The sequence below is a fragment of the Marmota marmota genome, unplaced genomic scaffold, assembly GCF_001458135.2.
Source record: "Marmota marmota marmota unplaced genomic scaffold, marMar, whole genome shotgun sequence".
Lineage (NCBI taxonomy): Eukaryota > Metazoa > Chordata > Mammalia > Rodentia > Sciuridae > Marmota > Marmota marmota.
The window spans coordinates 417,030-433,643 of NW_025999949.1; the positions used below are offsets into that span (position 1 = coordinate 417,030).

Genomic DNA, 16,614 nt, shown 5'->3' on the forward strand with positions numbered 1-16,614 from the left:
TTTCAAGTTACATACTTAAATTTAATATGTGTGTTATCAAACCTCTTTTGGGGAATAATGGACTTAAAATTTTTTTTTCACTAAATAAAATTAAGTGTAACTATTTTTTTTAAGCTTCCTCAGAAGGAGGGGTCTGCTATGCACTGAACTGTGCCCCTGTCCCATCCATATGTTGAAGCCCTAACCCTCAATGCGACTGTACCTGGAGACAGGGTCTTTTAGAAAACAACTAAGGTTAAATGAGATCACAAGTGTGGGTCCCTAAACCAACACAACAGTGGCCTTATAGGAGGTGGAGATTAAGACACAGACATGCACATTAGGAAAATGAGGTGAAGATATATGGAGAGTATAGCTATCCACTGGGCCTTGGAAGAAACCAGCCCTGATGACACCTTGATTTTGTACTTCTTACCTCTAGAACTATGATGAAATGTATGTCTGTCATTTAAGCCACCCAGTCTATGGTGTTTTGTCATAGCAGCCCCAGACAACTAATATAGATTGTAATACAATCCACAGAATAATGTAAGACTTCATGAGTGTTTGCTGATATAAATAGTAGTAAAAAAAAAAAAGAAAGGAAAGTTTCCTCAGAGTACAATGCCATCTAATAAACATAGAAGGAATAATATAATTAGAAAATCACTGTTTGATAACCATCATAGTAATAATTGATCCAAGCAAGAAACAATGTGTTGAGTAGCAGATAACTTGATGAGAAACAGAATATTTACATAGCCGAATAATCGCTTCCCATAAATTGCAAAGGGTAAAATAGTGATACCACGGTGGAGAAACCTGGCAGATGCCACCTTACCTAACTCAACAAAGTTAACATTCCCAATAATGAGACGAACTGCATCCTGTGCTTCGACGAGAACACACAGACATTGCAGCCCAGCAAACAATCACAAGGAAATCAGATCAATCCAAACTGAAGAATATGCTACAATAAATGGCCTGTCCTATTAAAAAGAAAAGTCCTGAAAGGCAAAGCAATACTGAGGGAACTACTTCAGATTAAACCAAACTAAAGAGAGGCAGGATGGTAAGTGTAGTCCTGGGATGGGACAATTAACACAAGCTGAAATCGGAGGGGAGATGAAATAGTCTGGTGTTAAACTTCCTTGTGGTAATTGTACTGGAGTTATGTAAGAATAACACCGCCATCGCACACTGAATCTACCAATCAATAGCCGCTGACCACTGCCGCCTCCTCCCCTCCCCGGCTATTTAGGGATGATTCAGACGATCCCTCCCAGCGATTCGCCCTAGCCCCCAGTCAGCATCCCTATCCTGCTTCGGGGGCTTTTTCTTTCTGTCTATATCACACCCTCCACCTGTCCCTCACCTGGACCCTCAATTCTACGTATCCCTACTGTCTTCTGCTTCCTTGCCCTCCAGCTTTCTGGCGCTCTGCACTCCCTAGCTCCTTTCACCTGCACCCAGTTCTCTTGCCCCTTCCGGTGCGCACCCCTTACCCAGCGCTTGGCCGTGCGCCTGCGCTCTGAGCCTGTGGGCTACGGAGTTGGTGGAACTTCTGCTGCTTCTGTTGCGTTGAGAACGGGATCTAGGTTCCAGCAGCGACACCCGCACAGGGCTGGGACAGGTGGTTACGCTAGCCGCGATGGGCTGCTCCAGCAGCGCCCTCAACAAGGCGGGAGACAACAGCAAGTTCCGCAGCGGTGAGCAGGGGCCCCGGCCACACCCCAACCTGGGTTGCGGATTCGCGTAGGCTTTCTCCCCCGAGTTCCAAAAGATGCATCTGAGCAGAGCCCACCCAGCAGGGGGCGAGCTCGGTCCTGGAGGGTGAGAGCGGGAACCTAAGTCGCGCTACGCCTTCTCCCCCAATATCTCTAAAATCTGAACCAGCGACTGCGACCCAGGGCTCAGCGGTTTAGGGGCGCTCCGCTGTGCATGCAGTGTCACTCGCAGGACTAATGACCGGGCGCAGGCTTATCCAGTCAGTTGATGTGATTACGAGGTACTAGTGTCAAATCCCTACGGAGGTTACTACATTCCCTTAAACACATGAGAAATTTTCACGGGGACTTCCCCGTGAGAGTTTTAGCATCCGAGATGGCATAGGACGCAGAGAATATGGAACGGCATTCACTCCATCAAATAGGTTCCTCCCGCACTTTTGAAGAGGTCAGATACTTTCCCCTATCCTTGGCTTCTGTATTTCTTGAGAAAGAGATATGTGATAAAAGGTGTCATCACTGAATCTTATAAAGAAAATTCAATGAGTCTATTTCGAGAGTCTACTATATAATAAGTAGCTCAGTGTTTGGCTGGATGCTGGAGATACCAGTGACCCTACGTATGGAGAGCAAGAATGGAAGAGATAAACACAAGAGACAAGCGATGAGATAATTTCTGACAGGGATAAGCACTATGAAAAGAATTAAAGCAGATCAATGAACCAGAGAATGACTTCAGTTCTTGGATTTTGAATGGTTACCATTTTGGACAAATCTTTGAATGTTATGCTAGTTTACAATCTTCAAGACTAACTTAAGTTGTCATTTTCACTTAACAATATTTCACTTAAAAAGGTCTTCTGTTAGCACCTTGTGTTATTGCAACAGCAGAAGCGCCTTCCTGTTTGATTTTGTGGTAGAGCGCACAGGATTGTCTTGAGTACTGTTTAAAAGCTCAGCCACCATGTCCTAGTCAGAAATACGTTGTACTGCTGTTATTTACTGGTGTGTAATAATTTGTATTTCTAGTTTTAGTAGATGACAGAAAGCAATCAGCAGGTAAGAAGAAGGCAAAAAAAAAAAAAAAAAATCAAAAGCGTTTCTGAGAGTGATTCCAAACCCCTTCTCACTGAAAACACTAAAGCACAGAAAGCCCATTCCTAATGCACAGTGCTTGCTAACTGTTCTCCTAAAGAGGCCAGCACCCCCGTGCTCCAACATGCCCTAAAGAGGCTAATGCAAGGAAAAATGACTTAGATGTTTCATGTTTTATTTTATGGAATCAGGTAGATTTTTGCATTCTGTTGCATAATAATCCTTATTGGTTTCAGTATTTTAAAAAACTGAAACAAAGTGATACTGGAGTGATTAGAGGGATATATTAATTTATACTGGCTTCTCTTACCTTCTACCAAGCCTAAGATATCCTGGTAGTAGTCTCTTGGTCTACTTTTAAGTAGAGCATCGGGCTGGGCATGTAGCTCAATGATGGAGTGCAGACACAGTATGTGCAAGGTCCTGGATTTACTCTTCAACATGGAGAAAACCAAATCATTATAAATTTTTTAATTTTTTAACATTGTAGATGGACACAATACCTTTATTTTATTTATTTATTTTTATGTGGTACTGAGGGTTGAACCCAGTGCCTCATACATGTGAGGCAAGCGCTCTGCCACTAGGCCACAATCCCAGTCCTCATTATAAATTTTTAAACTTAAAAAAAAAGTATATTTCAAGGAATGTAACTCTTGGGGAGGGGGTTTAATTAGTGGGATGGGGTTTTTAATCCTCTCATTTAAAAATATCACTAGCATTAATAACCATTCACATGAGTTACACTCTCATATTTTATTCTTGCTTTTGTTGCTGTTCTAAGTTTCCATGGTTGTTCTGAAAAAAATATTCAAACACTTGACAACCAGTTTTAGTGTATAGAAAATTAATAATATGCTGCATAAATTGTTCAACACATATTTAATCAATCAACAGGTGTATTGCATCTGATCCTCTCTCAGACAATACTCTCTTGTAATTGGATACTATTGTATGTTTAGCAGCACTTCAACTCCATGATCTTGGAGGTCTGATAAATAATTCATTCCTGTTTAAACCTTCTTTAAATCCAAGGTACAAACCCAAGCCTGTCCAAGCTGGGTGTGGTGGTGCAGGCCTGTAATCCCAGGGGCTTGGGAGTCTGAAGCCTGGGGATCACAAGTTTCAGGCCAGACTCAGCAACCTAGTGAGACCTTGTCTCAAAAAAAAAAAAAAAAAAAAATTAAAAGGGCTGTGGATATAGCTCAGTGGTGAAATGCTGGATTCACCCCCCAGTTCCTAAAATGAAAAATCAATACAACAGTCCAAGTTCATCAAACATCCTATACATGCATTTGTTCACTGTATCACCAGTGCCTAGGAATGCTAGCCACATAATAGATCCTCAGTAATTATTTGCTGAATGAATTAGTTCATTTAATCTTTATATCAGTTCTATGGCCAAGTATTATGATTATTTCAATTTTATAGGTAAGGAATAAATAATTTATCACAAGTCACAGGGCTCCTAAGAGTCAGATCTGAGCTTTGAACCAGTTTGTGTTAGCTAGATTTAAATCTGGTTTTCCTCCTATCATTCTGGGTCCCCATTAAGGTATATATATATGGTCACCCACCATGGAAATTCTAAAAGAAATGTAATAAAGAGTATTTATTCTAATCCCTAAATAAGATATTTACTATTTAGGTGTTATACAAATAAGATATATAATATTTAAACACATAACATTTATATATTATATATAAATAAAATACATATACAAATATAATACATAAATGCACATTAATGTATTAATTTATAATAGTAATATGTACACATAGTATATATAATATCATTATACAATATTAATATTGGTAATATGTAAATATTTTATCATTTTGTTTTTGTAGTTTCCATAGTGGGTGACCACATATCTAACGGGGATTCAGTGATTTGAGACATATGACATAAGATAAATATAATATATAACAAGAAAAACATTAAAATTCTTAAATAAGAGTTGGTAAAATATGAGGTTTACATTTGCTTCCAAATTTAAACTAGGAATAGTTGGGGAACATTGAACTTTAGTGATATTTCAAGCAGAATGCATAGATAGTTGTAAAGAAACTTCCAGTGCCTTCATGAAAGACAGATACTCTTCATTCCATAAGAGATTTTAAAAAATTTACACTAGCAACCTTAAAACTCTATGGGTTAACTAAAATACATGAACTATCCTGTATACTGGATTTTAGTTGATATATCTGCCTTACTGAATTTTCTATAAGAAATTTCTAGCTTAAAAGTGTTGTACATGATGCAATAGAACCATTAATAGTTTAGGTTCTCTCTTGGATCTCTTCTATCTCTAAAATCTTTTGATATTAAAATCAAAAGGTACTTATTTTCTAGGCTCCAATTTAAGTCAGCAGCTACTTGTTAGGTAGCCCTTAGGTGACATAGGAAGAATCTATTCTAATGACATGTGGAAGTTTGCTTTGACCTACCAGACACTGAGCCCCTCCTCCTCCCCCCAATTTCTTAACTCTAAAGCCCAGGTATGTTTTTGGGGTGGGGGGGAACAGAGGTGGAGATTGGCCTCTGGTTGTAAAGAATTATCTAATGCTACTCAGAGTGAAGAACAGTGCCTGGGCACTTAGATTTTAACTAAGTGCTAGAAGGTATGAAGAAAGAGGAATTTCTTTCCAAAAGGAAAATTAGATTGAATCTGAACACAAAGGTTATGTTGACTCCACAGACTTTAATGTCACCTGGGGTCTATAGACCTTTGCCTCAGATCCCTTCTTCACTTCACTAGCCCCTGATAACATTAATAATGCTCCATTGTTTCCTAATATAAATGCCCTCCCTTTCTGGTAGGATTCTCCTTCCCGAGACTTTACATTTTAAGCACCAACATAGATAGAGTAAATAGAAGGTAATTATTGGCAAATTCATTGCTAGGTTAATGTGTACATTTCCACCGATAGCTGTACTCGTTTCTTTGTTTTAACCTGAACTTTCACTAGATGCTTGGGTCTCTGCTGCCTAGGCACTCACGGGAGGCTTGAATTTCACAGTTAGTTGAATTGTTCTTTGTACCTTGGGCACACCTTCTGGCTTCAAACTATATTTTCACATGGAGACATTTCAGTACTAACCAAACATTTTCCCTTTATAGTTGAAGAACAAACATCATTAATATTAAAATCAATTTGTATAGGCTTTTCTTGTATACGGGAATACTTAAATGGGATTTTTCAAATGCTATAAGTCTCCAGAACGAGTCTTAAGTTCTTGGTATGTCTTTGTGGGAGGCCTGGCTATGGCATACAGTAAATAAAAACAGAATATAGGGCTGGGGATGTGGCTCAAGCCGGTAGCGCGCTCGCCTGGCATGGTGTGGCCGGAGTTCAATCCTCAGCACCAAATACAAACAAAGATGTTGTGTCTGCCGAAAACTAAAAAATAAATATTAAAAACATTGTCTCTCTCTCTCTCTCTCTCTCAAAAAAAGGTATTTTGTCCATTTACAACTTAAATATATTAAAAAATGTTTAAAAATAAATAAATAAAAACAGAATATAAGAACTGGTTCAAAAATGTGAAAATATTTGAAAAAGTCATGCAGTGAAGAGTACACCTCCCACTCCATTTCCACTATCTGCTTAGTCCCAATCACATTAGTTTGGGTTTTCTTTTTTTGGCAGGGGGGGTATTTTCTTTTAAAGTTTCTATATGAATTGGAAATATTATTTCTTTCCCTCTCTCATTTATATTTAAAATGTATTATACTCACTGTTCTTCACCTTGATTCTTACCTAACAAGGTGAAGACTTTTGGGCTGGGATTGTGGCTCAGCGGTAGTGTGCTCGCCTAGCACTGGAGGGACCTGGATTTGATCCTCAGCACCACATAAAAATAAAGGCATTGTGTTGTGTCCATCTACACCTAAAAAATAAATATTAAAAAAAGATGAAGACTTTTCCACATTTATATATTAAGAACTTATTTCTCCTTTCCTACACCTACAAAAATAATCTGTTGTGCGATTTGTTTAACCAGTCCCCTACTGAGGGACTTTGGATTTGTTTCCAGTCTTTTCCTGTTACAACAATGTTACAGTGAGTTCCTTTGTGAATACATCATTTTGAATGTGTACAATTATATCTCCAGGGAGATTTCCCAGAAAAGCATTACTAGGTCAGAGTAGTATTACTAGACATCAACAATTTTGATAGAAACAGCCAAAATACCTTCTGTAAGAGCTGTGCCAGTTTATACCTTCATCAACAATAAAATAAATCTTTTTCAAAAAATCAAAAACTTTCAGCCAAGCATGGTGTAGCATACCTATAATTCCAGCTACTGCGGAAACTGAGGCAGGAGGATCAGAAATTGGAGGCCAGTCTTGGCAACTTAGTAAGACCCTGTCTCAAAATAAAAAAAAAATAAAAAGGTCTGGGGATATAGCTTAGTGATGGAGCACCCCTGGGTTTAATCCCTAGTACCACAAAAAAGGAAGAAAGAAAAGACAGACCTTGGGGCTGGGATTGTGGCTCAGCGGTAGAGCGCTCACCTAGTACAGGTGGGACCACATAAAAATAAAGGCATTGTGTTGTGTCCATCTACACCTACAAAATAAATGTGTTTTTTTTTTTGTTTGTTTTAAGGCAAACTTTTCAGAGGTTTATGCAGCCACATCAAAACAGGAGTATGGAGCAGAAGTCAGGAGATTAGGTAGAGGTTATCTTATTGATTTCAATGCCCACAGTACTCTTATAAAGCAAATGTGGTTTTTTTTGGGGGGGAGGGCGCAGTGGTACCAGGGATTGAACTCAGGGGCACTTGACCACTGAGCCACATTCCCAGCCCTATTTTGTATTTTATTTAGAGGCAGGGTCTCACTGAGTTGCTTAGTGCCTCACTAAGTTGCTGAGGCTGTGTGATCCTCCTGCCTCGGCTTCCCTCAAAGCTGGGATTATAAGGTACCACTGCGCCTGGTGAGCATATGTTAATAGCACCAAATTCAAGCAGAATATTAAAGCTTATTAAGCATAAGTAACTTTCCCAGGATCTCAGAGGTAGCAAGTGATGGAGCTGAGGCTTAAGCCCTGTGAGTGTGAGTTCAAAGCCCTTGCTGTTTTTCATAACCTCCGCTTCCATCTGGGATCTAGTCCTGATTCTGCCAGAAACTTATATTGTCTTATATCTTACATATAAGAAAAATGCAGTCAATAGTTAACTATTGAATGGGGAAATGGGTGAATAGATGGATTGACAGAATTGGGGATTTGAGATGAGAGGGCAGATGAGAGGACTACTTAGAGAAGCAGAGGACTCAAGACCCAACAGATAGCAGAAGATGAAAGGTAGCACTGGCCAAGTTGGGCTTGGGAATAGTGCTGGGCTGGGAACAGTCTCCTAGTCATGCAGGAAAGGTAAACACAGCAAACAATGCTTGATTGTGTAGCGTTAAATCATGCTTTTCTAAGACTGCCACACAGCCCAACTGCTGTGTAATTTCACTTTTGTTAATATTTTACAATATTAAGTTTGAAAAGATACCCCAACACTCATTGGGTCACAAAGTTTTGCTAAAATGGACACAAAGTATCAGTCTTGGCTATACTTGGAGTCCTGGTGTGGATGTGTGGGGGTTGTACTGGGTTATTTTTTTTTTAAAGCAGAATATAGGTCCCCCAGTGAGTGTTAGTGTCTTACAGTGCCATGATGACCTCAGAAGCTTCAGTCCCCATTTCTGGACTTTGCTGTTGCTCACATCCCTTGAAACCTTCCTGGGGAATTGTCTTCAAGCTCTAGACATTCTTTTGTATATATCCAAGGATGTCCAAGCTTTGTTCTCCAAGGATAAAGATAAGGAATAAAAAGTTAACTCCACATTGTTTGTATAGCTAAAACCTCTGGGAAATAAGTGTTATGCAGGTGGGTGAAATAAGCTAGGCGACACTGGTGTGCATTCCTAGCTCCGGCAATGTTGTGTGTGTCATGGTTTCCCAGCTTGTGAGAATGGGTTACATGTTGGTGTTTCTCCAGATTTCAGGGCAGCTGGACAGAGTCTTGACAGCCTGAGTCTTCTGGGAGCAGCTTCTTCTACTTGTCTCAGTGTGCTTTATGAATATCGTATTCCACATGTGCCAGGACACAAAAGAGACTGGGAGGCACTGGGATGGGCTTTCCAAATGCCTATCATTTTTATTTGTTGTTTCTCTTTCTGAGAGACAGCACCTGCCTTCAACCCTCCCAGCAGGGATCTGTTGCAGAGTCCTCCCCACACCATTCTCTTGGCTCATTTCCCCCCTCACTGTCATTGCTAATGAGAAGGGACAAGTTCCTTGTTTTCTATAAGCTGATTTTGTATGTGTGTTGTGTGTGCCTATTTTTGCCCTTTTTCATTTTCCTAAAACTGGCAAAAACTCCAGAGTGTCATTTGGCTAATTTTCTTTTCTTTTGCTTGCCCTGATGTAGTGTCTGTAGACTAGATGGTTATGAGAGGCTCTAGGGACCTGTACACCTTGCATTTGTGTGTGTGAATTCAACACACTGAGAGACAACGTAGAGTGCAGATTAAGAACATGGATCTCGGAGTAGGGATCTAGATCTAGCTTTGTAAATAAAATTTTTTTTGGAACATAGACTTGCCTATACTTTTACATCTTATCAATGCTGCTTTCTCACTAGGACAAGGTGAGAAAGATTAGGGCCATCTCCCTCCCAGTATGGAGCTCACTTGGACTGATTCAGTCTCTCGATTCATTGCTACATCAATATACATATGTTGTCTCTCATGCTGATAGTGACATGCTACCATGAGGATGCAGCCCACACCAGATGTTGGCAGGTGTGCAATACCCAACAATTCTGTGTGCTCATCAGCCACTTCAGTCTTTAACTAGCTCCCTTTGCCTGCCCTGTGACCCCACAGATAACCTAATCATCTTGTTTGGGTGGAGATCTTGTTAGAATACAGATTCTGGTTCTGTGCCTCTGGGGTAGGGCTTGAGATTCAGCATTAACAAATATTCCAAGGTCATGCTGATGGTGCAAGTTCTGGGACCACAGTTGGCCTTTAAAATCACCTGAATCTTTAAGGTGAATGTAACTTCCTTGGGCTTAAATCTGAACTGTGCCATCTTGGAGCTATTTGCCTCTCCCAGATAAAGATGCCATAAATTTTCTATACTGTATGATGGTATAACAACAGATCTCCTCTGTGGAGTTGTCTGGAGGATTGGAGGAGATAACCCATGTCCAACTCTTGTATGGTGTCTCAGTACATACCAACTGTTCTTCCTAGAGACACCTCGTGTACAAGTGTTTAATATGTACATGTCACAGGCCTGGTGTTCTCTCATTTCCTTGTTCAGTGAGGTGACCTTGGTTTTACAAGTCTAGATTTCTACTCAGATGTTAAGATTTTCCTATATTAGTAATGACTATCCATCTTTTTCAGTGGCACATGCTATCAATCATTTCAAAAGTGATGTTTTATATTACAGCATCTTTAAAATGAGAGTTTCTCTTATAGGAGTCTAAAACAAATATAATGGGAAAGGTAAATCTAAAGGAGGCAAATCTGGGGGGATAGTAGAGGATAGGAAAGGTAGCAGAATACAACAGTTACTAATAGGGCATTATGTAAAAATGTGGATGTGTAACTGATGTGATTCTGCAATCTATATTTGGGGTAAAATTGGGAGTTCATAACCAACTTGAATCTAATGTATGAAATATGATATGTCAATAGCTTTATAATGTTTTGAACAACCAATAAAAAAATACTGTGGGGAAAATATGAATAAAAGAACATGCAGTACAATGTTGACTTGTTTTTGGATGATAGAATTGTAATTTCAGAATAGCTTTCTATATTTTCAAAAATTTCAAAGATGAGCATGTTTTATTTTTATTATAATAATAAACTATTTAAATGTTGAAAAAAAAATAAAGGAGGCAAATCTTTGTCATGGTTCGATGACAAGCTTTGGTGCTCCCACATGTCAGTCTCTCTTAGAGGCAGCAGCCCCATATCTCTGTGTGAGCTCATCAAGTGTTCCAAAAGTACCTTTCTAACTACATGCTCTTGTTTCTCCCTAGTTAAATATCAACATTAAGTTTGCCTTCAAACTGCATCTCATATACTTTGTGATGATGAAAAGGAAGTTTAGATATGCAAATTCAGATAGTTCTATTAAAAAAGAAAAGTAGTCTGTCTGATTTTTATTTACCCTCTATAGGATTTTTTGGCTAATAATTTTATACTTTAATTACATGAAATGTTGCTTAAGTTGGCCTCTATACCCTGTTCATATCTCCCAGCTAGTGAAATGCACATTTGTATCATGGTACATAGGACAGTTCTTAAAACACACCGTAATGTAGGAAAGAGGCAGAACTATCCAGAATAGCATTTGTTAGTAGTCCCTGTTTATTGGATGGATGGAAAAGATAGAATTGAACTGAGAAAGCAAAGTAAGAAAATAAGGAGGAGGATGAATGGATTCCTCTTTGGGAATAGCTCATGCTGCAACCCTGGGTTCCAAAGCTCAAAAGTTAGAAGAAATAACAGCAGCAGGGACCAGGATCCCCCTTCCTTACTGACTCTAGAAAACGTAGTAGACAGCACAGTGAGGCCTTTGCGATGTCTGATATCATAGTCTTAGGAAATATTGGCCTCAAGTTTTCTCCTTGTTGGGAAGAGCTTTTCATTTCTGATAGGCAATGGACTGAGTTGAAAAGCTTCCTCTGTAATGTGAATTTCAGGTATGTTAGCTTTAGTTCTAATCCCTTCTGTAATGTTGCCTAGTATTTAGTTTCTTTGTCTGTCGATCACAACGGTGCTTATGACCAGGGTTCTGTTAGTTCAGCTGTCACAACAAATTTGTGCATGGATCAATTTTCAACAGAATGAAGAAAGAAAATGTGCACCAAAGGATTAGGCCCAGGGTGGTGTATGATATGATGGACTGTAGGGTTCAGAAAACAGACACATTTTAAACAACTTTGAATGTGGAAACAATGCATGTGTTCAAAATATTTATTATATAATAACACAGATTAGGCATAGACTGTCGTCTATTTATGAACAAAAATACATCTTATGGTTTTCCAAGTAAGGATACCAGAAGAAACAATGCATTATCTTCTTCTACCTTGAGAAGATATGTTGGGGATTCATAAAAACCTGTGGACAGGGTGTATGGGGATGCGTTGGTCAGAGGTAGTATACAGCTGATCGCGATGACACATGCCTGTAATCCCAGTGACTAGTTAGGCTGAGGCAGGAGGATTGCAAATTCAAAGCCAGCCTCAGCAAAAGTGAGGCGCTAAGCAACTCAGTGAGACCCTGTCTCTAAATAAAATACAAAATAGGCTCAGTGACCGAGTGTCCCTTAATTTAATCCCTGGTACCAAAAAAGGAGAGGTAATGTACAAGTACTGTACTTAACGAGGAAGTCGCAATGGTTTGAGTTTTCCTGCAGATGGTAAGTTATAGGATAGCAGAGATCAGATCTTCCTTGTTACCTGCAGTAACCCCTGTGCCCAGCCTAGAGTTGGCCTATTGTAGGCATTTGATGGGTACTTGATGAGTAAATGAAATCAAACCCAGCAAATAGAACAGAACATTTATTTACATAAAAGCTATCAGTGGCTTTTACTAATGCCAGTGAAGTCTGGTTAAATCATTGCTGACATTACAAATACTGTTCCATTATCTATCAATCACATTTTAACACTTAGCATAATAATACAATGCATTGTGTTTAGGGGACTGTTTATCCAAGCCCTTTAATGTTGCAGTTGTTCATTCTTTTTTGTTGATTTTTAGCTATAATTTATTGACAGGTCTCTTCTAGCTGTCAAGGGACCCTTGTAAAATTGGAAGAAGCCCTCCCCAGTCATTGTTACCACACACAGCCTTGCAGGCGCACCAACCCCTCTGCCCTGCAGCAGGGTGCCTCTGTGACGTGAGCTGTGTGCCACATCCCCATTTACTGACTATCTTCTCATGTTAGACACACATTAGCACCTCTGTTAATTTTCCTAACAATCCCCCAAAGCAAACAATATCACCACTTTACAGATAAGGAAATTGAGGCCCAGAGAGATTAGGAACTGAAGGGAAGGGAGAGAGATAAAGAAAGAAAGAAAAAGAAATACTATACTTCTTTCAACAGGGTGAGGGTAAATACAATTCAAAAGGTATGAAACCTAGAGCCAGAAAGGAAGTTTTAGGGTAATTATAGACTTTATTGCTGTGTTCTCTGAGAGATGGTCTGAAAACATCGTTTATTTTTCAATCTTTTCATGTATTTCCTCTAAACGTTTTTCCTTTGGAGTAGTTCATGAGAAGGTACCAGTATTAAAATGATGAAATCACTTTACTTCTGTGTTTGCCCATTATAATTTCATCCTTGCTAGGTCATTGAGAGAACAATGCTATCGACTGGCACTCAGTGGTTGTGAGTCCCTGTGTGGGCACCTTCCAAATACTAACGCATGCAGCCCTCACCACAGCTCCCTGGTTAGGTGCTGACACTAGTCCTGCTTTATAGGAGGTGAGCTGAGGCACAGGGAGGCTTAATAAGGCTTACTGGAGTCAGGCGGAGAAACCAGAATTCAAACCTACTATGTACATTATAGGTGTCATTTTCAAGGTCTTTCCTTTTAGAGCAAATTGTTTTCTTCTATCTCCTAGGAAAAAGAATTTTTGAGCTATTTGTTAGGAAGTATTACCTTACAAATAGTCATTTCAAAAAGTATTTAGAGCTGGGGGCTGCAGTTGTAGCTCATGTATTTTTCAAGGTAGCTCTCGTGGTACAGCTCTCACCTGTGCACGTCTGAGGCACTGGATTTGATCCTCAGCACCACATAAAAATGAAATAATGATATTGTGTTCACCTACAACTAAAAAAAAATTCAAATATATTTAGAGCACTGTTGATTGAAATAAATGACAAAATTAACATGTTACTACACTTCCGGCAATTTCTTTTTTTGTGTGTGATCATTTTAAGAATCCTTTATCCCCTTGAAACTTACCCTTGAAAAATATTAAAGACAATGACATCCTTTTGTAATGTTTCCCCCCCTTGGTTGATTATTTTCAGGTTGTATTCTATAAAATTATATGTTAGGACATTTGCCTAATTCCAATGTGTGATAAGGTTGGGAGAAGTACACACAAAGCAAGCTGACACTGTGATCATGGGCACAAGTGTTCTAGCTAGGGCAAAAATTGACAGATCACTTGGACACTTGTGTCCCATCTGAGGTGAAATAAATTCTTACCAAGTTTTCTTTCTGGGGTGGGACTGGACTTAGACACGTCATGTATTTTTGAAGGTATAAATTTTTGTGCTCTGGGAGAATGCTGCCTTTGGAATGCACCCACACCTGGCACAGGTGGATGCAAATGCTTCATCTCATTTTACTGACTGAGCTAATCACTGTCATCACTATTTTATAAGAAAATGTAATTTGGCAGACATCTGTGATTAGTACTTTAATACATTTCCTTGTTAATTCCCTAAGGCAATTATTACCAGAACATCCTTTGTTTGGTATCTAAATGAGTTGGCTTGTCTTATGGGATTCTTTATAGGCCTGAGAGATTTCTTTTATTAAGCTGCTTTACTTGCTGTTAATCTGAAGGCTTCCATCATGATGAGACGGGAGGGGGAGGTGAAGGACAGCCCTCTCCCCAGTTCTGTCATATGGACCCTCAAAACTGACAGCTGATGCCCTGCATCTCATATAATTGTCCCTGAGTTCTGCTTCTTCACCTCTAGCTCTCTCTGTAGGTTTCTCAACTAGACTCAAGGCAGGATAGAGATACAAACGCTGTTTCTCTCTTCTCTCCTCCTTCAATTCCTCCTCTACCCCAAGACTTTCCTCTTCTTTTTTGCCTCTATGCAAAAACTACCCTTCTCCAGACACATAGCAAATGTGTTAGTAAGATAGAGAGCTCAGCTCCAGGCTGTTACGTAAATTTCTGGACAGGCCCATATGTCAAGTTGTCCCCTGGAGTTTGCCACTAGGATGCACAATCTACAGCCCATCCCTGACACACCATGCCCCGAGACAAGCCATGCCTCTCTACAGCCCAGGTTCTTTCATCCTTGTCTTCTGTTTCCAGCAGCCAAGCTTTGGGCCAGTGTTACCCAAGATCCTCCTTCTTCCTCCTTTCCCTCACCCCCTGGATCAGTCATTATGTTCAGTCATTTTTACCTCTCATAACTATTTTCTCTCAGAAGTTACTGGTAACGTTGATATTTGTGCTGCCCATCTCTGATTCATTCTTCAGGAGTATGTGTGGATGGATGCATGTCTTTTTGGTGCTAGGGATTGAGCCCCTAGCTTGCTAAGCACACTCTGTACCCTGAGCTATAATCCCAGTCCCCAAAGAGGGAGGTTTTAAAAATCCAAATCAGATCAATTCTCTCCCCTACTCAGGATTCTTTTTTTCATTTTATTTATTTTTATGTTAAAAATAAGCAGTTCAGGGGAGGTATAGTTGATATACAGTGAACGGCACATATTTACGGAGCACAGAGGAACCGAGCACCCCTTGGCCTGGAGGGATGAGAACGTGGAGATGTGGCAAAATCCAGCCATGGGCTGTGTGTGTGTGTGAACTATGGGCACTGAGTGCACAGAGTTGCCCCTCGGTTTGGGTGGGCCTGGCTCTGGTCTTTTTACTTGCTCTGCCATGATCCCCACACAGCTCAGGAGATGGGAATGGCCTCCCTAGATGTCACTCAATCTGCGGCAGCAGACATCAGGAAGCTAGATTCAACCACCGAAACCTAATCCCTTGCTTCATTTGAATGGCTTCTCCTCAATAAAAGGGGTCAGCACGTGCTCTCTCTCTCTCTTTCCACGGACCCCTAATATTGGAGGAGCTGTCACAGGACCCAAAGAAAAAGGTATTTCTCTGTCTCTGTGATTATTTCATGCAACCCAGTTCACCTGGAGTGACCTTGAGTGTTTAGTTGTGAGATGTGACAGCACATTTTAGTAAGTTTGTACCAAGACTTATGTGTGTACCCATGGAAGCATCAACACAATCCAAATATTGAACGTTAACTGCCAACATTTCCTTATGTTCCTTTGAAATCCATTCTGGCTCATCCCAATCCCAGTCCCCAGACACTGTTTTGCTTTCTGTCACTATTAGATAAGTTGGCACTTTCTAGTTTATAAAATGGGATCATATAGTATGTAATCTTTCCATCTTCTTTTACTCAGCATAATTATTTTGAAAAGCATTTATGTTGTTGCACTTATCAATGGGCCGTTTCTTTTTTATTGTTGTGTAGTATTCCATTGTGTGGATATACCTCAATCAGTTTCTTTATTCATCTGTTGATGTAAATCTAGGTTGTTTCCAGTTTCCGGTTATTACAAATTAAGCTGCTACAAACTTTTGTGAACAAGTCTTTGTACAGATGCATGTTTTCTTTTCTCATGGGAAAATGTCTAGGGAATAAAATGGTTGAGCTATATAGTTATGTGTGTGGTGTGTAAAATTTGGTGCTGGGGATTGAACCCAGGGATTTGCACATGCTAAGCACATGTGCTCTTCAGTGACTAAACTAAACCTCAGTCCTGGGCATGTGTATTGATTTAATTGCTTAACAAAACCCTACTCACAATTTATTTTTTCAGATAAATATCAGACTGAAGGATTTTAATGTAATCTTCTTTTCTTTTTATTTAATTAATTTTTATTGGTGCGTTATAATTGTACATAATAGTGGGATTCATTGTGACGTTATTTGTACACACAAACAACACAATTTAATGTACTATATTCCCCGGTATGTCCCCCCTCCTTCCCCCGCC

At 39.7% G+C, this 16,614-nt stretch overlaps 1 protein-coding gene across 1 annotated transcript in view; it reads left to right on the forward strand.

Moving 5' to 3' along the window:
* Window positions 1-1,240: 1,240 nt before the first annotated feature.
* Erich5 (glutamate rich 5) overlaps window positions 1,241-16,614 on the forward strand; it is a 22,203-nt gene continuing 6,829 nt past the window's right edge. The window contains exon 1 of the mRNA XM_015486328.2: window positions 1,241-1,688. Coding sequence (XP_015341814.1) covers window positions 1,631-1,688 — 58 coding nt within the window. The 5' untranslated portion in view covers window positions 1,241-1,630. The remainder of the gene's footprint in view (window positions 1,689-16,614) is intronic.